A 25548-nucleotide genomic window follows, 5' to 3' on the forward strand; every position below is an offset into this window, starting at 1 on the left:
TGTTAGAGGATTTAATCATGCTATAGAAAAGGACATGGAGTTCTTATGGGTCTTGACTGTCAACTCTATCTATATTAATCCACTAAATCCCTGCCTGAAAGGAGAATAAGACAGAATAACAAGCTGACAAGCATAGTGTTATGGGTTTGGGACACAAAATTGCAACATCTTAAACAATAAAGAATATTCCCAAGTAAAGTTGGCAAAAGGACTAAAGTGAAGAATTGTTCTTAGACATTCAAAGGAGGCAGCTTAGGAGGTGAATGTCAACGTTCTGGTGGCCTCCTGAGTTCCTAACTACACAGCTTGCCTAATCTGGCTTCTTGCGTTGCTGATCCAGTTTCCCAACCTGGAAATGTCTTCTATATCTTCTCCTGGAATTGAGTTCAATTTAGTTCCAAAACTTCTCCCCAAATTCAGCTCAATTCGCATTCTCTCCACTAGGCTTACCTGACTGCTCCCCCCACCTGCCATAACTTAGTATTGTTCTGCACATTGTGCCTGTGCCATTTTAACAACACGCTGCAGAGTAGGAGGGGTTCTCTTGTGGGAGCCAGGGAATTGGTCTCATCACTATCAGGACTTGACCTCAACTTCCTTACCTTGTAAAAGCAGGGTTAGGATAGAAAATCTTGGTCCTTTAGCTCCAAAACCCTATGCTTTTTTGTGACTTTTTCATTCTAAATAATCAAACACTGGTTTCTGCTGTTTTCTATGTTCCTCTTGTCCTTCCATCTTTAAAATCACACTGTAGATCTTTGAGGAAAAGGGTCATAATTTTTTATGAATTAATATATTTTGACTACTTCTGGTTGTATACTGTTTGCTGAACAAATGAAATGATATGATTTCAATGACCTGGTATCTAGTAATGCTTGACTTCCAGCCATATCTGTTCCTAAGACAGAACTTTCTTTTATTTATCAGTAAAATAATAAGTCCATTTCATCCTGGCTATTTGCTCCCCATGAGAAAAAAGTATGCAAGAGTGTTTTAGAATAAGGCTCTACTCTCAAGGTCTTCCTGTCCTTCTCCTAAAAATCCTCCAATGCAGTTGGATATGTCACACCTCTGCTTAGCATTCTTCCCATATACACTCAGTTTCAGTTTTGCTGATCCAGTGGTATGACATTCAGCACACTTGGGCCTTCCTGAGAGAACTAACAAATAAATCCTGTTGGTCTTTCCTTCAAAGAGTAGAATGCCTACCATCTTTATTTTTTTTAATCTCCCAAGAGATCATAGATCCACTTGTTAATTTCTCCCTTGTCTGATTATCTCACTAAATTATTTATCCTCATTCCTCTTACTCGCCCTGTGATCTAGAGAGAAATCCTCTCCAAAATGCCAAAGGATCTTGTAATCTTGTTTGCACCCTTGCTCTTCCAGTGGGTGCTAAAATTATGAAAGATATTATAGCACCTTTAATAGCATCTCCAGAATCCAGCAGATACCTATTTTCATAAGGGTGGAGTATGGATTTCCTGGTCTGTCTCAAGCCCTGTCTAAGGAGTTTTGAGTACCTGGAACACTGTTCCAAGGTACCTATCCTGAAGGAGAAGGCAGAAGCAGCTCCTACTCATTTTTCCATTCACCTGCTATAAATTTTCTATTAATTGTATGCCTCTCACTTTTTGCCTCCTTGAGTTTTCTATTTAAGTATTGGCTAGTCAACAAGCAGTTGAGAGTTGCTCAGAAAGCAAAAAGAATTAATATGGTGGGAAAATCTATTAAGGAATTGCATTCCCCATGTTTGGGCATGTACTTATATACAGGTGGCATGACTGTTTGGTGATGGGAGACAGATGTAATGTGCCCTCACAATATCCCTGGGCGGGTTTAGCTAGGGGTCCCCTCAGTGTCTGGTTTCCCATCCAGGTTGGGTAGGGGTTGTGGTGTGAAGCCACCATGTCCATCTTCAGTAGGAACTCTCAGAGAACACAGACTGTTTTTATTTTGGGAGTTTTCATATACCATCCCTCAAGCCAAGATGATGAAACCATACACCTGTATTAATGACCACATAAACTATCCAGAAATTTCTTTTTCCCAGGTGCTTAGGGAATTATTAGCATTCATTTTCCTTTGGTAGTCACATAATTATATATAGATGAATGTACATGGAATCCCAGGAAGACTGCTGATTTAAAAATATGAACAGAGTATTTTTCAGGTTTGGGCACTGATTTTTTATTTTATAAGAAAACTAACAGATACAAAAGACTCCTGGACCTATAAAATTAAAATGATTGATTTCTTCCTATAGCAAGACAGAGGTGGTATTTATAGTTGTGCAGGCAGCAGAATGGAGATAGTCTGGGTTCTTTTGGCTTTTCTAGTTGAAAGCTCCAATTCCAGTAGATAGGAAATCCCCTGAATCAATTCTAAAACTAAATAACTGGGAAATTTACCAAGTATCTTTCAGGACTAGAAGTCAAGGGATACAAAAGTAGTTTGAAGGGCAAAGATTAAGGCATTTTAATAAAACCAACAGTTGAGGATTGTGTCTTAAATGTCTTGAAAAGATGCTCAAGGTGAGACTGAACGTTTTACCGTTTGTCAGCGCATTTCATTATTTTAAATATGTTGTGTTTCACATGTTGCTAGCATGTCACTATTGGGGAAACTGAAAACATTTATTTTATGGAGTGGGCAGAAAGGCATCTACTATTTACCCTAAGCCTCCAGTTCACTAAGGACTGATAACTTAAATGTGAATGTTGAAATTTCTTTCTCCTGTCAAGGGCAGCTACTCAGAATGGAAATGCGATGGTCAGATTCAATTTCACTAGAAATTTCCTGTGTCAAAATCATCTTTAATAACATACAGCACACAGCAAAATGTACTGAATCATTGTTTTCTTTGAAAAGGGCATTGAATCTGAAGCAGAAAGTGGTTACAACCATGCAGTTTTAACCAATTAACCACAGAGGAGTTTAAATGCAACCCAGTTTTTACCATTTTGAATGGACTTTTTGTTCCCTGTTTGAATAATTCCATTCCAATTCATCGGAATTATATTGTAGTCACTTCCTGTTCTGAGGTTTTTCTGCTTCTTCAGAAGGCATTAGAAATCAAGGGGTTGAATCTTCTTTGTGAAGGTTTCTTTATGATTCATTTCTGTCCTTGCAAACTCCGAAATGTATTTCCCCCACCACCAAATACTGGACATTTCATATACTAGGATTTCATTTAAATGACAATATATAATTTTATATGCTTCTAAAATAAAGTATATAGACTAATCAACTTGACTCCATTGTAAACATTTTTTTTGTAATGAAAATGTAGTCTGACCAGTCTATCTTTTCAGTGTTTTGAATACTTCAAATTAAATTCATTGTGTTTTCAATACATATTTAAAGCATACTAAAATATATTTCTGATATTTTGACTGATTTGACTAGTAGAGAATGTTTTTTTTCTATGTTCTGCTACCTATGAAAAAACAGCTATGGAAGGTTAGTGATCAGGTTTTATAAATGAGCTTTTTCTCCTCTCTCCCATATTTACAGAAAAGCCAGGTGTCTAAGATAATACTTGGACTGTTTGTTGATTTTTGTGAACAGGTGTCTCATTAAGGATTTTGAAAAGCGACCTTCGGTCACACATCTCCTCGACCACCCATTTATTAAAGGAGTCCACGGGAAGCTTTTGTTTCTGCAGAAGCAGCTGGCCAAGGTCCTCCAAGACCAGAAGCATCTAAATCCTGTTGTTAAAACCAGGTATGGTCCTCGGCATTTTTCTGCTTCCTCTCTCTGGTTATTTATAAAAAATGGCATGTCATGTGTTTTGATTTACCCAGCATTATTACTGGTAATTATCACATCCCTGCATTTCTGAGTTTCATTTACATGATATTAAGTACTCCATGCTCAGTGGATGACAACAGCAAAGCTTCGGAAACAAGCTACCCATTTGTGCTGTTACGGCTAATTTGTCTCAGAGTGGCTGAAATCTCACTCTGCCCTAGTGTTCTAGTTAAAAACCAACACACATATATATTTAATATACATGTAGATTTAACAAAATTCCACCAATAATGAAAACTGGGTGAAACCAGCCATGGCTGAGATTGTGCAAGAAATCTTTACTTGGCTGTTGCAGGCTGGAAAGCAGAAGTGTAGGCTATAAAGTGGTTTTGGAAAGATTATGAGTTCAACACTGAAGATTTTTTCTCTAAAGTGCTTTGAGCCCATTTTCTTTAGTTAAAAATTCCTTAGAAGCAATTTAGTATTTTTATATGAGTTTTCCCCCCAGATATTGTCTATGCTATCTAAAGTAACTGTGATTCCCCCCTCCTCTACTTTTATAGGGTAGATTTTTTTCTTTTTAAATGTTTATTTTCAAGGGCAGTTCCTTAAGACAGTATTCTGTGGTGGTCTCTAAGAAATAGATGTTTGGTTTCTGTCCAGAGGGTGGCAGAATTTCTCTTTAAAAAAATTAAATGCGAATAAAGCTACTTCCCCAGCTCAGCAATTACTTGGTTTTATAAAACTGGCCAGGATGCAGATAAGCTCTAATCCATTATTATTAAAAGAACATTCAAAGGACTGGAGGTGAAGAAACTAAAATATCACAAGTCACAAGTTCTGGAAATATTCATGTATTCTGCAGAAAACTGTTTACAAATCAAAAAGCATTAGAACTCTGGAAGCTTGAGGCATAGTTTCAAGGTGAATATATCTTGCTGATTTTTTCCCCACCACCACCAGGTTCCCTTTTTGATAGCTCAAAACAAATTTTTTCCTACTCTTTGCCCTTTTCCACTGCAATTTCTATTTCTATGGCTTGCCTACAGGGTAGAGAAATTCTTGTCACTTGGTGCCTTTTGAAGCAGTAGAATTTGTGTTTAAGCCTCAGAGAACTGAAATCTTCTTTTCTTCTTCTGCTTTTGTTCCTATGCCAGCCACCACTCCTCTACCACTCACCTTTACACACACACACGCACACACACAAATCCGCCATGAGAAATGAAGATGAAAATAAAGTACAAACCGAGGGAGAAGCAAACCCCGCATTTAAACACTTTACATTGAGTCAGGTATCTTCTTGTTTCCTCTGATTTGCTGCAGAGCAATTTCTGAAACTAAGTTGCAAAGTGATTCAGCTTTGTACTTTTGTCTGATTTTGCATGTCCAGATGTGTGTCCTCTTTTTAAAGATTTTTCTCAATTTGCCTTAGAAAACCAGGACTCCAGGCTCTCTCACCTCCCCCTCTAATTTCTCTTTATGTTTGTTAATTCCTTTGATGTCAAAGGTCTCATAGGGTCAAAGACCCTTCTCTCAGGGTCTTTGTAATCTAAAGTTTCACTCAGAAGTGTATGTTTCTTTGAAAAAGTCACTAAAAAAAATACAACCTCACAAATAGGTGTCAAAACTTTAAGCAGGCACTGCTTTAGGAGAAAGTAAAACTAATTCTAAAGGAAACATAATGCATGTAATTGACACATCTTACGACTTATCCTATATTATTACTTCTTCTTAGCAGTGGCAGGGAGCTGGCTACATAGGTATTTGTTAAGTCCATCCAGAAAACTTCTTAGATAATGTTTGATGCTGGTAATTCAATGTATTTAAAGTTGTGAGTTTCCAAGTTAAGGTGGAAAAAGCAAAGAATAAATGGGATAAGTGCATAGATGAGTGAGGCAAATACCCAATTTACTTTTTTTTCTGCACAGTTTTGGTCACACATGCAGTGGTTTAAAAAAAAAAACCTGACTCTGCCAGGTTTGAATCCCAACTCAACCACTTATCAACAAGTTATTAAATATTTCTATTCCAAAATTTCTTTATCTGTGAAATGGAGATAATTTTGAGAGTTCAATACCTTAAAAAATAGTTAACGTTGATAACAGAGCTAAATAACTCTGATAACGTTGATACTCAGTTGATAACTCAGTCATTGTTAGCAGTAGTTGTAGTTGAATACATTGAAATTTGTTTAATTCAGAGTCCTCCATTTCTTTTGGCCTTAATCTGTGGAAATTTATCTCTGTTTACTTACCAAACAACATCATGAGAATAAACAGTACAGAGATATTAAATGTTACAAATACAAATTTTTGTCTCATTTAAAATCTAATTTATTCATTCTAGAGACATTTATATGTGTATATGTGTCAAGTCCTCTGCCAAACAGAGGAACTACAAGGGAAATCAGATACAGTTCCTGATAAAGAGTTAATAGTCCAGTGTGTGAAATAGACAAGAATCAGATGAGAGCAGCTCCGCATGAAAAGTACTTGAATAGAAGGTTTCCTGGGGTACTTCCAGGAGTACTTGGGAAAGGAACAACCCTGGAAACTGTTGGGAAGGTGATCCTTGAACCATCCTGAAGAACAAACAGAAGACAGTTATTCCCCATGGAGGAGAAGGATGAGCAGAGGGCAAAGACACAGAGTCTGAAGAGAGAGCTTAGGGGATTTGGTGAACAATTGGTTGGTGTTGCTGGAACTTGGGGGAAGGGGATGCAAGGCAGGCAGGGGCCAGGGCAAGATGGGCTAAGGAGTCTGGATGTGTTCTTAGGCACTTGGGAGCAGCAGAAGGATTTCAAGCAGGGATGTGCTTTAGGAAGACCATTCTGATTGCAGTGATGGAATGGAGTTGTCCAGAGTTGGAACTAGGAGGGTGGATGAGAGCAGATTGTGGCAATTGTAAATAACAGAAGATATTAGTTTGGTGCAAACATAATTGAAATTTTGGACCATGAATTTTAAATCATTATAACTAGGCTCAGACACATCTTTATTAATCAAAACAGGAACCATTACAGTCAACACATTTTTGCCAATGAGAAGTAAGTTTGTTTATTCCTGGAGCATAAAAATCTGCTTTGGGATTTGATGAACTCTTGGAAAGCTATTTTCTGCCTCCTGATGGTTGTGGAAGCATTTTCCCTGCAAAAAGTTGTCAAGATGCTTAAAGAAGTGGTAGTCGGTTGGTGAGAGGTCAGGTGAAATGGTGGATGAGGCAAAAGTTCGTAGCCCGATTCATTCAACTTTTGAAGCGTTGGTTGTGCAATGTGTGGTCAGATGTTGTTATGCAGAATTGGCCCCTTTCTGGTGACCAATGCCGGTTGCAGGCATTGCAGTTTTCAGTGTATCTCCTTGATTTGCTGAGTATACTTCTTAGATGTAATGGTTTTGTCAGGATTCAGGAAGCTGTAGGGGATCAGGCCAGCAGCAGACCACCAAACAGTGACCATGACCTTTTTTTTGGGTACAAGTTTAGCTTTGGGAAGTACTTTGGAGCTTCTTCTCTGTCCTGTCACTAGGCTAGTCATTGTGAAATCCTCTTTCTGTCACATATCACAATCCAATAAAGAAATGGTTTGTTGTTGTTGTGTAGAACAGGTGAAGACGATACTTCAAAGTGATGATTTTTTTGATTCCTGGTCAGCTCATGAGGCATCCACTTGTCAAGCTTTCTCACCTTTCCAATTTGCTTCAAATGTACAATGATCATACAATGGTCGATGTTGAAGTTCTTCAGCAACTTCTCACTTAGTTATAAGAGGATTAGCTTTGATGATTGCTCTCAGTTGGTCACTGTGAACTTCCCATGACTGACCACTGCTCTCGTCATCTTTAAGGCTCTTGTCTCCTTTGCAAAACTTCTTGACCCACCACTGCAGTATACGTTCATTAGCAGCTCCTGAGCTAAATGCATTGTTGATGTTGCAAGTTGTCTTTGCTGCTTTATGACCCATTTTGAACTTGAATAAGAAAATCACTTGAATTTGCTTTCTGTCTAACATCATTTCCCCAGTCTAAAATAAATATAGATAGCAAGTAATGTCATTAGCAAAAAAAAAAAAAAAAAAACCATAAAGAAGTGTATTTAAATGATGAATAACCTAACCACATTTCTTTGAGAATGTATTTGAATATAAAATGGCAAACCTCAACAATGCAAAACCGCAATTACTTTTGCACCAACCTTATATTACAATAAGAGTATCATCAGGATTTAGTGGTGAATTGGAAAGAGAGAAGTGTTACAGGGTCTACCCGAATTGGGCTCCTTACCCTGGTTCAGACTGCAATCAAATAGAAACTGCAAGACACTGAGAGACAAAGACCAGTAAAAAGGCTTTGCTTCCTCTTCATATCCTATCAGATGCCCTACACAGTCCATGCTATGCTATGTACTTACAGATTTACACAAAGGTTCTAGCTTTCTGCCCAAAGAAGCATTCTTCAATAGTCTAGACAGTACTGGGCCCCTCAGCTGCACAGACTTGTTTAGTTTTGAGAGTTAATGTAGAGAAATGAGAACTATAGCCTAGAGGGTGAACATGCTTTACTGTTCCTGCAAAGGCAGGGAATGTTCTATCCACTTTAGTACTTTCCCAAGAGGAGAGAAAAGTTGGCATTTTCAGGGGGCTGTGGAGCAGAAGGCAGCAGAAGGCATAATGGGGAAGAACTTGGATAGGTAAGGGAAGGATCTTCTAAAGAAGGAGACATTGAAAACACAGAGAAGTTAAGAGAGGAAGCACAAGAGGGGAGGATCAAGCGCCTCAGAGAAAGATTGACCTTAGAAAACACGTCTTGGTTGGGAAAGACACAGAAAGATTATGTGATACCCAGAAAATGTGAAGGGCAGGGGGAAGAGGAGATGCTATGAGGAAATTTATGGTCTTTAGCTTTCCAAAAAAATAAGCAAAGTGGTCTCAAAGTTGGAAATGGGCTGTGGGCTCCAGGGAAGTGTTAAATCTTTGAAATAGCCAATATGACAAATATGATAAAGAGTTTATTAAAGATGGATGTAACTATTACTCAATAGCACAGAAAACCCAGGTGGAACTTCATCAAATAGCAATGTATTTTAGTAGAATTAATCAGTGTTTAAGATGATGCATGTAGAACATTCAGGAGACCATTTGGCATTAGAACCTCTGTAAAGTTGTACCATCAACACTGTCACCTTTTCCATCTATCATCTCTAGCAATTCTTAGCCACAAGAGCAGGAGGACACAAAGCAGATGCTGTGCTCTTCTTCAGGTTGGAGACTGGCTTGGATAGACATTATGGACGGACACGGGGGCAAAAGAATCTGAGTAGGAGTGTATCCCTGAGGTCTTTGGGAGTGTGGAAGAAAAGTGAAGCCAGGGTGGTTTATTGACTTTGAACATGTGTCTGGGTCAGGGGACTGGCAGTTACAATGAAGACAAAGAGCAGATGCAGTGAAAGGATGGTGAGAAAAGAGATTGTAGAGCTGAGTTCTCAGGAACCTTTGAGAGATTACTGGGAACTAGTCACAGCACAATTGTGGACAACTCCAGTAGAGGAGAAATAAAAATTTTTAAAGAATCAACAAAGAAGACTCTTGAAATCACAAAGTGAAAAGAATTAACAAAGTGATTGGTTCAGTTTGGCCACTCAGTTGTGTCTGACTCTTTGCAACCCCATGGACTGCAGCATGCCAGGCCTCCCCGTCCATCACCAACTCCCTGAGTTTACTCAAACTCATGTCCATTGAGTTGGTGATGCCATCCAACCATCTCATCCTCTGTCGTCCCCTCTCTTCTGCCCTCAATCTTTCCCAGCATCAGGGTCTTTTCAAATGACTCAGTTCTTCCCATCAGGTGGCCAGAGTATTGTAGTTTTAGCTTCAGCATCAGTCCTTCCAATTAATATTCAGGGCTGATTTCCTTTAGGACAGACTGATTGAATTTCCTTGCTGTCCAAGGGACTCTCAAGAGTCTTCTCCAGCAGTTCAAAAAGCAGTTCAAAAGCATCACTTCTTCAGCACTCAGCTTTCTTTATAGTCCAACTCTCACATCCATATAGGACTACTGGAAAAACCATAGCTTTGACTAGACAGACCTTTGTTGGCAAAGTAATGTCTCTGCTTTTTAATAAGTGGTCTAGGTTGGTCATAACTTTTCTTCCAAGGAGCAAGCATCTTTTAATTTCATGGCTGCAGTCACCATCTGCAGTGATTTTGGAGCCCCAAAAAATAAAGTCCCAGCTCTTGTCTCAATGATAAGATAGTGTTGACTTCCAAATTTTTAAAATTAAAATCAAGACAAGAACAATGTATTTAATGCCTGGAATGGGGGCAGGTCTGCAAAAGACTAGTCAAGTGCAGTAGTGAGAAGGGGGGAAAGAGTAGAACGAGGAGTGATTGGTAGAGTATGGGAAAACCAAAGCCTGGTATCAGGAGAAGGAGTAGAGAGAAAGGAAAATGGGGGTCAAGTGCTGGAGAAGATGACACAAAAGTGTCATGTGAACTTTTTAAAAGAGAGAGACCGGTCAGGGAGAACAATGGATGGGAAGAGGCAGAGGGGAGCAAGGAAGACGCTCCTTTCCCCCATTCCCTCACTGTCAGTGGATAGAAGGTGGGGGAGGGGGGAACAGGAATGTTATAGGGAAATGGTCCATTCCAGCTGTGATGAGGAAATAAGATGAATATTCAGGAGTGAGGTTAGGAATCTTGGGGGACTTATTCACAATAGAGCAGAATCTGTACTTATGTTGTCAACTGAAAAAAAATGTACAACCTAAATATTGAGAGTTATGTTTTACTTGGTGGACAAAACTGAGGACCTAAGCCTGGGACACAACATCTCAGGTAACTCTGGGGAACTGCTCCAAAGAGGCAAGGTGGAGATCCAGGATATGTAGAAGTTTTTTCCTTTTTTTTTTTTTTTTTTTTTGCAATGAAGACCAAATGGTCAGAACATCCAAAGATTACAGTTAATTAAAGAAATCCAGATATCTCAAGTTAAGGAATTTAGCGCTTCTCTATGTATGGGAAGATACAAGACTGTGGGCTCCCTGGCATCATTCCTTTGATATGCACCTTAGCTATCTGGGGCCAGCATCCTGTGCTTTCCCATTCTGTGTCTCCTCGGGGTGCACCATCCAGGGTGGCTGGAGCAGTTGACTGCTAAATGGTGGGCATCAGGCATCCAGTTTCCATCCTGAATTTCCTCAGAGCTCACCATCAGAGAGGTTGTAATGTGATGGCTTGATGGCTGCAACATCCTTTGTTCACTGATAAGGCAGGCAGTATTTTTCATTCACAGAATAAAAAAAGGGCTTAAGTGGTGAGCCCCAGGTGCTCACTCCTGGTCTAAGCATTCTAGCTGTTCTGAATGGTACAGTTTTGGGGGACAGCTAGACTGATCCATTCCGACTTCACATTATGTTGTGCTATCTGAGATTTGATACCAATTCTTGATGCTGATTAAATGAGTGAAACTATTGGAATTTAAGTTTTTCCAGTAATTTATAATTTTGCTATAGTATATGTTGAATTCAGGAACAGTAGAGAGGTTATGTATCCAAGGCTGACTCTCTCTTGAAGGAGGTTAAATAACGCTGATATTCCATGAACAACAGTTTACAGCTACATTTTTGCTTAAGCTGTCAAGGATTCTGTGAAACAATTTGGCCATTTCCTTTACATCAGCTCCCATTTCTTTGACTTTCAAAAGGGCTTTTTCCCCAACTCACTTCTGGAAACCCCTGAATTCATCAATGTCATCTGGTGTGTCCTGTCACTATCAAAGTTAGAGAAGACATGAATTATTAAAAAAAACACTTCACAAGGGTTAGTGGGAGAAGAGTAAAAACCACTGTCTGCAGTGGGAGTGGAGGCAGGGAAAGCAATGGCTGGCTGTGCTGTGACCCAACCCTCTCCCACCTCCCAACCTTCCACTGTGGATTCAACTTCTGGCCTCAGGAAAATCGCAAAATCCAGCATGTTGTTCCTTTCCCAGTGGATGGTTTGGGATTAGCTGAAACCACAAATGTTAAACCCTCAAATGCCAAGGGTCTATTACCAAGTATTACTTGGTAGAGCAATTAAGTTGCTGGTTGTTTCCTGCTCTGTTTAATGGATTTTGATTATACCCTTGCAATTTGCCTAAGGCTTTAAAACAATGATTAAAACAATGACCTCAACTTTTCTGATTTCTTTTCAAACAGCAGCAATGACCTTTAAAAACAGATATTTACTTCACCGCTTAACTGCTGAGGTTTTCCCAGTAAGTCTTACTTACTTGCTTCCTCTTTTACCTGTAAACATGTAACGCCATACACACACACACACACACACACACACACACACATACACTATTGGTTTCTTGGACTCCTGTGTAAATCACGAATTTTGAATGATTGCTTCATCAAGTGCTGAAGATGATTGGCATATAGGAGGTTAAGGATTTTCCTAAGAGACAAGAAACAAATCCATACTGTAAAGAAGACTGAGCGTCAAAGAATTGATGCTTTTGAACTGTGACTCTTGAGACTCCCTTGGACTGCAAGGAGATCAAACAAGTCCATCCTAAAGGAAATCAGTCCTGAATATTCATTGGAAGGACTGATGCTGAAGCTCCAATACTTTCCCACCTGTTGTGAAGAGCCAACTTTTTAGAAAAGACCCCAATGGTGGGAAAGATTGAAGGCAGGAGGAGAAGGACACAACAGAGGATGAGATGGTTGGATGGCATCACCAACTCAATGGACATGAGTTTGAGCAAGCTTTGGGAGATGGTGAAGGACAGGGAAGCCTGCCATGCTGCAGTCCACGGGGTTGCAAAGAGTCGGACATGACTGAACAGCGTAACTGTCTCTATCCGTCTGTCTATAACTAAGTGAATTGATGTTTAACTTTCTGCCTCTGTCACTGATTCTTACTGCCTGGAGAAGGTAGCTATATCAAATTCATTTAATATAATTGAAAAGATGCTGATTTATTGGAATTATGGTCAAACTATGTTTAAATGAAAAAATGGGGTGATACTTTAGAGATTTCCACCCAACTAATTCTTGTATTTTTTAATCCGTGTATTATAATGTTTATTTGATGGATATAAGTTTAAATTTCAGATCAAGATAGAACTAATGTACTTAAAGTTATCTAGGTGGTAACTTCATTCATATTTGGCTCTCAGTAGGATGGTATGGGGCTTCCCAGATGACTCAGTAGTAAAGAATCCACCTGCCAAGCAGGACACTTGTGTTTCATCCCTGAGCCAGGAATATACCCTGGAGAAGGAAATGACAACCCACTCGAGTACTCTTGCCTGGGAAATTTGGTAGACAGAGGACCATGGTGGGCTGTAGTCCAGTTCAGCTCAGTTCAGTTGCTCAGTCACGTCTGACTCTTTGCTATCCCGTGGACTGCAGCACTCTGGGCCTCCCTGTCCATCGCCAACTCCTGGAGTTTATTCAAACTCATGTCCATTGAGACAGTGATGCCATCCATCCATTCCATCCTCTGTCATCCCCTTCTCCTCCTGCCTTCAATCTTTCCCAGGATCAGGGTCTTTTCCAATGAGTCAGTTCCTTTCATCAGGTGGCGAAAGAATTGGAGTATCAGCTTCAGCATCAAGTCTCTCCAGTGAATATTCAGGACTAGGATGGACTTGTTGGATCTCCTTGCAGTCCAAGGGACTCTCAGAGTCTTCTCCAACACCACAGTTCAAAAGCATCAATTCTTCAGTGCTCAACTTTCTTTATGGTCCAACTCTCACATCCATACATGACTACTGGAAACACCATAGCTTTGACTAGATGGACCTTTGTTGGCAAAGTAGTATCTCTGCTTTTTAGTATGCTGTCTAGGTTAGTCATAGCTTTTCTTCCAAGGTGTAAGCATCTTTTAATTTCAAGGCTGCAGTCATCATCTGTAGTCATTTTGGAGCCCCGCAAAATAAAGTCTGTCACTGATTCCACTGTTTCCCCATCTATTTGCCATGAAGTGATGGGACCGGATGCCATGATCTTAGTTTTCTGAATGTTGAGTTTTAAGCCAACTTTTTCACTCTCATCTTTCACTTTCAACAGGACACTCTTTGGTTCTTCTTTACTTTCTGCCATAAGGGTCATGTCATCTGCATATCTGAGGTTATTGATATTTCTCTTGGCAATCTTGATTCCAGCTTGTGCTTCCTCCAGCCTAGCATTGCTCATGATGTACTCTGCATATAAATTAAATAAGCAGGGTGACAATACACAGCCTTGACGTACTCTTTTCCCAATATGGAACCAATCTGTTGTTCCATGTCCAGTTCTAAATGTTGCTTCCTGACCTGCATACAGGTTTCTCAAGAGGCAGGTCAGTTGGTCTGGTATCCCCTTCTCTTTAATAATTTTCCAGAGTTTGTTGTGGTCCTCACAATCAAAGGCTTTGGCATAGTCAATAAAGCAGAAGTAGTTGTTTCTCTGGAACTCTCTTGCTTTTTCAATGTTCCAGTGGATGTTGGCAATTTGATCTCTGGTTCCTCTGCCTTTTCTAAGTCCAACTTGAACATCTGGAAGTTCACGTACTGTTGAAGCCTGGCTTGGAGAGTTTTGAGCATTACTTTACCAGCGTGTGAGATAAACGCAGTTGTGTGGTAGTTTGAGCATTCTTTAGCATTGCCTTTCTTTGGGATTGGAATGAAAACTGACCTTTCCCAGTCCTGTGGCCACTGCTGAGTTTTCCAAATATGCTGGCATATTGAGTGCAGCACTGTCACAGCATCATCTTTTAGGATTTGAAATAGCTCAACTGGAATTCCATCACCTCCATTAGCTTTGTTTGTGGTGATGCTTCCTAAGGCCCACTTGACTTTGCATTGCAGGATGTCTGACTCTAGGTTGGTGATCACACCATTGTTTTATCTGGATCGTGAAGATCTTTTTTGTATAGTTCTTCTGTGTATTCTTGCCACCTCTTCTTAATATCTTCTTCTTTTGTTAGGTCCATACCATTTCTGTCCTTTATTATTCCCATCTTTGCATGAAATGTTCCCTTGGTATCTCTAATTTTCTTGAAGAGATCGCTAGACTTACCCATTCAATTGATAATAGATGCTATTCTCAAGTAAGGCACTAGGTGGAGCATTTGAATTTAAAAGAAATTTTAAGTTGACCAGTTCAGTTCAGTTGCTCTGTTGTGTTCGACTCTTTGTGACCCCATGGACTGCAGCACGCCAGGCTTCCCTGTCCATTGCCAACTCCTAGAGTTTACTCAAACTCATGTCCATTGAGTCAGTGATGCCATCCAACCATCTTACCCTCTGTTGTCTCCTCCTCCCGCCTTCAATCTTTCCCAGCATCAGGGTCTTTTCAAATGAGTCAGTTTTATGCTTCAGGTGGCCAAAGGATTGGAGTTTCAGCTTCAGCATCAGTCCTTCCAATTAATATTCAGGACTGATTTCCTTTAGGATGGACTGGTTGGATCTCCTTGCAGTCCAAGGGATTCTCAAGAGTCTTCAACACCACAATTCAAAAGCATCAATTCTTCCATGCTCAGCTTTCTTTATAGTCCAACTCTCACATCCATACATGACTACTGGAAAAACCATAGCTTTGACTAGATGGACCTTTGTTGGCAAAGTAATGTCTCTGCAAGTGCTCAGGGCTGGTGCGCTGGGAAGACCCAGAGGGATGGGATGGGGAGGGAGGTGGGAGGGGGGATCGGGATGGGGAACACATGTAAATCCATGGCTGATTCATATCAATATATGGCAAAAACCACTACAATATTGCAAAGTAATTAGCCTCCAACTAATAAATGAAACAACAACAACAAAGTAATGTCTCTGCTTTTTAATATGCTGTCTAGGTTGGTCATAGCTTTTCTTCCAAGGAGCAAGCGTCTTTTAATTTCATGGCTGCCGTCACCATCTGCAGTCATTTTGGAGCCCCCCCCCCCCAAAAAAAAAAATTAGTCTGTCTCTGTTTCCACTGTTTTCCCATCTGTTTGCTGTGAAGTGATGGAGCCAGATGCCATAATCTTAGTTTTCTGAATGTTGAGTTTTAAGCCAACTTTTTCACTCTCATCTCTCACTTTCATCAAGAGGCTCTTTAGTTTTCTTTGTTTTCTGCCATAAGGGTGGTGTCATCTGTTAACCAGTGACAACAAATTATTTAACTCAAGAAAACTGTAAAAACATTAATCCAAATTTATTTTGATTAATTTCAACTAAAAATGCACAAATATAAAACCGTGTAACACTTTGAATAAATATGTAATCTAGAATAATGTCAATTTTAAAATATAAAAATTGGAGTAAATAATTTTTTCTCTTTGTGCTCTCTAAACTTTTCCTGTATCCAAAGCAGGAAAATGAAGCAGGTAGCAGTTTCAGAAGAACACTAGTTGAGGAAGATAGAGATAGGGCTGGCACATGTTTATTTCCCTGGTTGAGAAAATGAACTGGCCTTCATCAGAATGGAAATACCTTGCATCTACATCAGCTTCTAGATTACTAGTTTCAATTTTGGGAGCAAATAATTCTAGGAAAGTTAATTGCTTATACACATGAGGAAAGGTCATACATGCTAATGACAGCAGGTTAAATCTTTTAAAAGTTTTTTGTTGTTTATAAAATATTACTGGAGATTTTATGAGAATCAAGTTTCATATCTGCAGATAGCATCTGCATAATTCCTGGAGGTTAAATCTGTGAGACAGATAGATTGGCATATAGATTAACTCTATGAGTTCAGAAGATAATAGTTTCAGTCTTTCAATATTGCATTGTACATGTTCATAGTTAAAGTCAGGACTTTGTAATAGAGTTTATTTGTGATACTGCAACTGAGGTTTGTCAGTACTTCCATTTTTAGTTGGTTATAAAAATGCCACACAGTGTGAAGATTGACATCCCTGTATGCAGATCAGGCTGACTTCAAGTTCAGGTCAGGAGTTACTGGAAGAAAAAAATTCCTAGGAAACTTGCCATTTCATTCAGTGATATTTTGAATTCTGATTCCCTTAGTCAGCCTGTTATCATGTACCTCTCAGAATACCATGCATTGTGTCCAGCATATTTACTTGCATTCAGTATGGGGAGAGAATGGAGAGTCCTTGCTCTGGAACCAGGGCTGACTTTCTTTGTTATTAAATTCCTGACTTTCTTTGTTAAAAGATGCTTTAAATAAACTCTAACGTAATCTATTTCATATGATTGCAAGCTATAAATTTAGGAAGGAGATAAACTAGCTGAATTAATGATGAGAATTTAATTAGTTTACTAAAAATATGTTATAGTATTTGGTTTTATGATGAACTTTAAGGGAAAAAAGTGATTGGGCTTTATATGAATAGGATTTGGCCAGAAATATGAACCTTCTCAGTTTTTTATTTAGCAAAGTGGCTAGATAGAAGCAGCTCTGAGTTTTTATAAAAAGCTGCTTTCCAAACCAATGATTTTTCTTTCATATCACTAATATGATAGAATAGAGATGAATAAACTGTTCTGTTTAATAACAACTTTTAAATGCTCAGGTTATAAATTTGACTTTATTAAGTGAAATTAAGTTTCATCTACTTTGGAACTTTATATGAATTAGCAGCAAAATTGATTCTAGTACTAGAGATGACCAATACCATGCTTAAAATATTCCTTCTTCAAATCTATCAATAATAGGGATCAGGAAGTAATTTTTAATTTAATAGGCAGCAAGTTTTTAAATGCCTGGGGAGTAACAGCCCTTAGAGAAAATCTCACAAATATGTGCAAGGGGATGCAGATAAAGATACTGAGTGCTGTTTTGTTTATAATAGTAAAAAGCTGGAATCAGCCTAAATGCTAATCAATATAAGACTGGGTAAAGAAATTGGTATATATTTATCTGATGTAATATTACCCCATGATTAAAGTGATACTTGGTCACTCCCTCTCTTTCTCTCTCTCCCCATTGTTTCTTGTCTCTCTCTGTCTCTATGTATGTGTATGTGTGTCTGTCTATTTCTATTACCTTTTATACCCACTATCATCACAGCTCTCTCTCTCTCTCTTTTTCTCTGGATGTATATAGAGGGAGGTGAGGGGGATCCTGATGTTGATTGAAAAAAAAGTAAATTTGCAGAATGAAACCAACAGTATGATATCATTTTTATAATTAAACATAAAAAGTCTCTGTGTTGTTCATGAATACATATCAGTATATGACCAGTATTTTTAAATAGACAGGAAGAATACCCACCAAATAGTGGTCATTCAGGAAAGGGGATGCAGTCAATATGCTAGCAAATTTGGAAAACTCAGCAGTGACCACAGGACTGGAATAGGTCAGTTTTCATTCCAATCCCAAAGAAAGGCAATGCCAAAGAATGTTCAGACTACCGCACAGATGTGTTCATCTCACACGCTAGCAAAGTAATGCTAAAAATTCTCCAAGCCAGGCTTCAATAGTACATGAACCGTGAACTTCCTGATGTTCAAGCTGCATTTAGAAAAGACAGAGGAGCTAGAGATCAAATTGCCAACATCCATTGGATCATCAAAAAAGCAAGAGAGTTCCAGAAAAACATCTACTTCTGCGTTATTGACTATGCCAAAGCCTTTGACCATGTGGATCACAACAAACTGTGGAAAATTCTTAGAGATGGGAATACCAGACCACCTGACCTGCCTTCTGAGAAATCTGTATGGAGGTCAAGAAGCAATAGTTAGAACTGGACATAGAACAACAGACTGGTTCCTAATCGGGAAAGGAATATGACAAGGCTGTATGTTGTCACCCTGCTTATTTAACTTCTATGCAGAGTACATCATGAGAAATGCTGGGCTGGAGGAAGCACAAGCTGGAATCAAGATTGCCAGGAGAAATATCAATAACCTCAGATATGCAGATGACACGACCCTTATGGCAGAAAACGAAGAAGAACTAAAGAACCTCTTGATGAAAGTGAAAGATGAGAGTGAAAAAGTTGGCTTAAAACTGAACATTCAGAAAACTAAGATCCTGGCATCTGGTCCCATCACTTCATGGCAAATAGGTGGGGATACAGTGGAAATAGTAAGGGATTTTATTTTGCGGGGCTACAAAATGACTGCAGATGGTGACTGCAGTCTTGAAATTAAGAGACACTTGCTCCTTGGAAGAAAAGCTATGACCAACCTAGACAGCAAAAAAAAAGCAGAGATATTACTTTGCCAACAAAGGTCCCTCTAGTCAAAACTATGGTTTTTCCAGTGGTCATGTATGGATGTGAGAGTTGGACTATAAAGAAGGCTGAGTGCTGAAGAATTGATGCTTTTGAACTGTGGTGTTGGAGAAGACTCTTGAGAGTCTCTTGGACAGCAAGGAGATCCAACCAGTCCATCCTAAAGGAGATCAGTCCTGAATATTAATTGGAGGGACTGATGCTGAAGCTGAAACTCCAATCCTTTGGCCACCCGAAGCATAGAACTGACTCATTTGAAAAGACCCTGATGCTGGGGAAGACTGAAGGCAGGAGAGAAGGGGACAACAGAGGTTAAGATGGTTAGATGATATCACCATCTCAATGGACATGAGTTTGAATAAACTCCAGGAGTTGGCAATGGACAGGGAAGCCTGGTGTGCTACAGTCTATGGGCAGTGCTCCTCACCGCAGCGGAATCTTGAGTGCTGGAGCACCCATTTCCCCTGGAAGTTCTGCAGTGATGAGAGAGGGCTGGGGGCCTGGACTAGGCTTGCGCTTCCTGTCCCTTCTCTGAAGTCTCTGAATATGTTGTGTGATAAGACAGTGGCTGAATTGTTCTTGTGGCCTAGTTTCTGCTATATTTTTTTACCGTCTTAGTACTAATATTCTCTGGATAAACTCTAGGCATGAAAGGATGCACACCAAAAGACCCTATCATGTGGAAGATGCTGAAAAATACTGCCTTGAGGATGACTTGGTCAATATGGAAGTCCTGGATGAGGTACTAAATGTTTAATAGGCAATTTTCACCAAGGACGTTTGTTTCACATGACTGGTCTGATCTTTCTGTTGTGGTCCCTGTTCTGCTAAGGTCACTTGAAACTTTGTGTAGCCTTGGGGTGAAACTCAAGGATGTTTGGCTGCTGTGACTATGATCCCGTGTTGTTCTGTGTTCATTTATAGTCCCCTAAATGTTCTAAATGATGAAGAGAAAAGGATTTGGAGTTTTCCCATGAAGGCTTGTATATTGTAGGCTTAAAAGATGTTTTTATATCAGCTGAAGTTATTTTCTGTTTATAGAATGGTGCAATTTAACCCTTAAATTAAGACAGTTGTCTGTTCTTCATAAAGAAGAGCTTCATTTAGGGAAATAGTGAAGCTAATATAGCTTGAATTCCAAATTTGAAAATTGTGATAATCCCCATTTAAAATATGCATGTTTAATAGAGCTGTTAATTGCATTGGACCTGCTTCTGCTGTTTCTAACTCTGGGGACCCTTAAATGCAATGTATGAATCACTAAAGTGTAATATAAAAGTGTTCAATTCTACATTCCCACCACATAAATTTTAAGTGTAATGCTTTGAGAAATGAAGTTACAATTTATCTGTACTTTATTAATAGGAATGGCCTATTAAATCGAATTCTGAATAGAACATTTGGATGGGGTCAAACAGTTTTTTCACAATAACAAAATTTTTGTCAGATATGTCAGTGTTTTTTAGGAAGTCCTAAATGGGCTGAATTCTTTTGAATAGCATATTCCTAATTTTTTCTTCTTTCAAGGTGAATATCTGCATTTACGATCATTAGGGTCCTAATCAATAGGGTATGATTTAAATGAACTATTTTAATCTTTTGGAGAAAATTTTTCTTGTAAGAAAACACTTATTGTTATTTTTAGGATCTCTCCCTTGACTAGAAATAATGTTTACTCTCGGTACTATTTATCTTCTTCTTAGGATACAATTATTCATCAGCTGCAGAAGCGTTATGTGGACTTACTTATTTACACATATGTTGGAGATATCTTAATTGCCTTAAACCCCTTCCAGAATCTAAGCATATACTCTCCACAGGTAAGGAATGTTTTATGAGCATGTGGCTCCTTAACAGGAAATTTGAAATCTCAAGGAAAAATGAAAAGGGAGAAAAAGTGAGAATAAAATACCATGGGTGGACATATCCCAAACTGAAAATAATAATGCAACAAAATTCATACATTTTGGGGGTGACTTTTTAAGTTAAGATGTAATGATAACAGCTAACATTCAATTAGTGTTTACTGTATACCAGGCATTGGGTTACCTTGGATATTTCTCATGACCCTGCATGGTGGGTATTATTAGTAAGCCTATTTGGTAGATGAGGAGACTTCACATAGTGAAGTTAGTGTCCTTGAACAAGCTATGGAGCCAGTAAGTGAAGAACTGGGATTTTAAGTCAGGCCTGTAGACTCTAGAACCTCTGCTCTACAGCCTCCCTGATGCCACAATTACCCTGAAAAGTGACAAAGCCTTGGTTTTATGGGCAAAGGGTACTGGGACATTAGAAGAGTTCTTTAAATTAATGTTTTTCAGTTTTCCAGACTGTATCATGGAGTGAAACGTGCCTCAAATCCCCCCCACATATTTGCATCAGCAGATGCTGCTTACCAATGCATGGTTACTTTCAGCAAAGACCAGGTAAGAACTTAACTGTCCTTCCCCACCAAGTCCCACAATAGGATGTTTTCTGTCCTCCTTTGCAGCTCTTAAGTTTTCCTAAGAACTTGCCGTTCTGGTTGCTGATACTGACTCAAGGAAATAGGCAATGAAATAGTAGCTCAGTGCGACAGGAGTAGTGATAAACTAGAGGAACAAGAGAATGTAGAAACCCTTTTCAAGAAATATGAGACATCCTCCTCAAATACACTCATTTTCCCTGGTAAAATATAATAGAGGAAGGTGAAATTCGCTCAACTGTGTCCAAGTCTTTCCCACTCCATGGACTATAGAGTCCATGGAATTATCTAGGCCAGAATACTGGAGTAGCTAGCCTTTCCCTTCTCCAGGGGATCTTCCCAACCCAAGGATCGAACCCAGGTCTCCCACATTGCAGGCAGATTCTTTACCAGCTGAGCCGCAAGGGAAGCCTAAGATTACTGGAGTGGGTAGCCTATCCCTTCTCCAGCAGGTCTTCCTGACCCAGATATTGAACTGGGGTCTCCTGCATTGCAGGCATGTTCTTTTCCAACTGAGCTATCAGGGAATCCCTAAAATATAATAAGATAATTCTAGTATGAGAACATAGAGCTAACACAAAACTGATGACGTGGTAATGACTGTAATAAAAACAAGATGGAGAATGACAGAAGTTAAGTTCTTTCCTAGGAAGTTTTCAGAAAGTTCATGGTCCAGTCCTTTTTGTATGAAATATTGCACAACAGGCTGATAATGGTCATGCACCGCACGGTTTAGCTGCTAAGACATTGTGATGAATTGGGCAAAAACTGCACAAATCTTAAACTCAGTGCTGTTAACAGAAAACTCACCCACACATTTTAACTGTCTGGACCTCCAGTTCACAGTGGTGGTATATCCAGCCTTGGCCCTTCCTTTACTTGTCGTATGTGTTTTTCCCCTTGTGTGTTTCTTCTGTTTGAAATAGAAACCGTCTAATTTCGTGAAAAATTTTTATGAGAGAAGCACAATGTATATATTTCCTGAGACCTGTGAAGTTCAGTTTTGGATTTGTTGAGGAACACTTGAAATTTTAATAGTGCAAAATATAAAATGGAATACATGGATTAACTATAGGTTAGAAACTTGACTTCTCCAAATTATTACCTTTCCCAGAGATTTGTGAAATGTCGACAGAATTCATAGACAGGAGTAAATGAAGGGAGATATATGTGTTTTTCAAGTTACAAATTTATCCCACTGTGTTATCTTTTTTCTGACACCACTTCTGACACCAAATGTTGTGTCTCTACCAACACTAGCCAGTTCTCCAATTCCGTGATGCCAACCAGATGTCTAACAATTCAGTTCCATTCAATTCTGATACTAACTTCCCAGATTTAGCACAGATTTCACAGGTTCGGGGCTCAGTCCACAAGACCACCTGTACTTCAATGCCAGTTGTGAATGGGGTGCCTAGGCTACCCACTCTTCTGCCTGACTGACTACAAATTTAGGGATTCCCACAATCCCCTTGAGGTTTGATAATTCACTAGAATGACTCACAGAACTCAGAAAATACTTGTGTTTACTGGGTTTTTATAAAGGGCACAACTCAGAAACAGCCAAATGGAAGAGATGCTTAGGGCAAGATATAGGGGAGAAAATGCTGCAAAGGTTCTATGCATTTTCTAGGCACAGGCCCCTCCCAGGCTTGCAACATATTCACACATATTCTCGTTGTTCAAGAGTTTTTATGACTCAATCAATCTCTAGCCCCTTTCTCCTCCCCAGAAGTTGGAATGATAAGGCTGAAAGTTCCCTCCCCCTAAATCTTTTTTGGTCTTTTTTGGTGATCACCCCCCATCCTGAAGCTATCTTGGGCTCCACCTTGAACCACTTGGTTAGTAGCTACATTTGCTTGAAAGGGATTTGTTTGTGAATAACAAAGGCTGCTCCACCACTTCTATCATTCAGGACATTCCAAAAGTTTAGGAGCTCAGAGTCAGGAACCAGAGGCAAAGACCCAATATATGTTTTTATTATACCACACCCACTAATCTCCTTTATACATAAAGAGCTCCTAGAAAAAACTGATAGAAAGACCAATAATATTTAAAAAAGAAGGCAAAAGATATAGACTGGACACAAAAAAGGAAAATATGAATGACATTAAGCTTATGAAAAGATGCCCAATCTTACTCATAATAAAAGTGCAAATTAAAACTGTACTGAGATGCAGTGTTTTGCCTACCAGAATAGCGGAAATCCAACATACCCAGTTGGTAATGCTCCAGAATAGGTACTTTCATACAGTCCTTAGGAAAGCAATTTGGTATTATCTATCAAACTTATGAATGTGTTTACCTTTTGGTTCTACAACCCCATTTCTGGGAATTTATTCTACAAATGAACCTGCATAAATATAATGACCCACGCATAGGGCTGTTCATTGCAGTATTGCTTGTAGTAACATAGGGAAAAACTCAAGTATCCATTCTGACTGGTTAAATAGACTATGGTACATCTGTACAGAGGAGCCACAAATGACTGAAAAGGTTAAAGAAGCTCTCAATGTACTGAAATGGAAAGATTCCTAAGATGTATTGCTCAGTGAAGAGTTAAGGTGAACAGTGGTGAATGTTATATGAAAACCACAGCTGAACACACAGGATGTTTACTGTGCCATGAATTCTTCACCAACACTTCATTTTCTGTATCAGTGCATTGTCATCAGCGGAGAAAGTGGCTCTGGGAAGACGGAAAGTGCCCACCTGATTGTTCAGCATTTGACCTTCTTGGGAAAGGTAATGATGGCCTGCTTTCTGTATTATGGCTTGAAGTCCCTTCAGAGTAACTGCATATTTCTAAAATGATGGAAATACTGGATTTTATTAGGGGGTACATAGAAACATTCCATTTTTATTATGTTCGCCTCCTGATTGCTAGGCCTTGTAAGATGTCAGCATGTCCTCCTCCTTTCATGTAGTGAAGAAAATAATGCCAGCATGAATTTACTAGATTTGGCAATTAATTTTTCTTGTTCTCAGTATAATACAAACAGTTAGCCATTAAGTAGTAAAAGTGGTTAAACACTAGGAGTAGGATCGGGGGAGTCACTAAGATGATTAAAGGATTGGAAAGTAGAAATCTTTGAGCAAAAGTTGAGGGAAATAGAAATTTTTAGCTTGGTGAAATGGACATTGAAGATATGGCTGTAAAAATAGCCTAGCAATTACTTATAAGCAGTGTATTATGAGACTAAGAACAAATTTAAGTATTTTTTACAGAGGAGTTTTATTGAATATTATAATGAATAACTGAGAAAAGTGATGGAATCTCTCTATTTGAAATTCTTTCTAAACTCTAGGCATTTTATCTGTCAAGGATTTTAAGAGAAATGTGGCTGGTCATAAAAACTGACCTAACCTAGCCTCATCTGATACTTTTGCACCAGGGGAGATGCTTATCTGAGAAAACAGTGCTGGTGTTTGATGCTAATTTCCCAGATGGAGTTTTTCCCGAAAAGATAAATGTGATTTTTGTGGACTGGGAGGGGTGTGTGGCAGCTCTACTGGAGTAATGTTTCTGGAGACTCCACTGGACTGTTCTTTGTTTGGCACAGGCAAATAATCAGACCTTGAGAGAAAAAATTCTGCAAGTCAACTCTCTGGTGGAAGCCTTTGGAAATGCATGCACTGCCATCAATGACAATTCCAGCCGTTTTGGAAAATATCTGGAAATGATGTTTACACCAACTGGAGCTGTGATGGGAGCAAGAATCTCTGAATATCTCCTTGAAAAATCCAGAGTTATAAAACAGGCGGTGTAGGTGCCCTATTTTCTCAGGTTTTGTGCTACAGTGTAGACAGGAGGCTTTGAGAATTTTTATGGCTACATTCCATTCTTTGTTCTTAGTATCCCTGCCCCCATTCCTACCCTCAGCCTCCCCAAAGGCAAGAAACGACTTAAGGAAAGGATAAATGGTGATTTCTAACCTAAAAGATGTTTACAAGCACAGTAGAAAGGGCTGAATGGGATTACTTTGGGATAGGTACGCCCATTCCCTGGAGTTGGTTATACCAGGTAGAATTTAATAATATGCAATTACTTTTATAAATTACTAGTTCCCTTAAAATTGAGCTTGTCTATTAAGAAAAAAACAAAAGCACTGAGAATATGCCACATGTTAATTTTCCCCTAGTTTGAGAGAAGAAAAATTTACTTTGTTTTAAGAAGAGC

General features: G+C 39.1%; 1 protein-coding gene across 1 annotated transcript in view; it reads left to right on the plus strand.

Moving 5' to 3' along the window:
- MYO3B (myosin IIIB) overlaps positions 1 to 25548 on the plus strand; it is a 421954-nt gene that overhangs the window by 166573 nt on the left and 229833 nt on the right. The window contains exons 11-16 of the mRNA XM_065928997.1: positions 3571 to 3726; positions 19550 to 19646; positions 20608 to 20724; positions 21226 to 21330; positions 24030 to 24113; positions 24932 to 25134. Coding sequence (XP_065785069.1) covers positions 3571 to 3726; positions 19550 to 19646; positions 20608 to 20724; positions 21226 to 21330; positions 24030 to 24113; positions 24932 to 25134 — 762 coding nt within the window. The remainder of the gene's footprint in view (positions 1 to 3570; positions 3727 to 19549; positions 19647 to 20607; positions 20725 to 21225; positions 21331 to 24029; positions 24114 to 24931; positions 25135 to 25548) is intronic.

This window comes from Muntiacus reevesi, chromosome 3, assembly GCF_963930625.1.
Source record: "Muntiacus reevesi chromosome 3, mMunRee1.1, whole genome shotgun sequence".
NCBI lineage: Eukaryota > Metazoa > Chordata > Mammalia > Artiodactyla > Cervidae > Muntiacus > Muntiacus reevesi.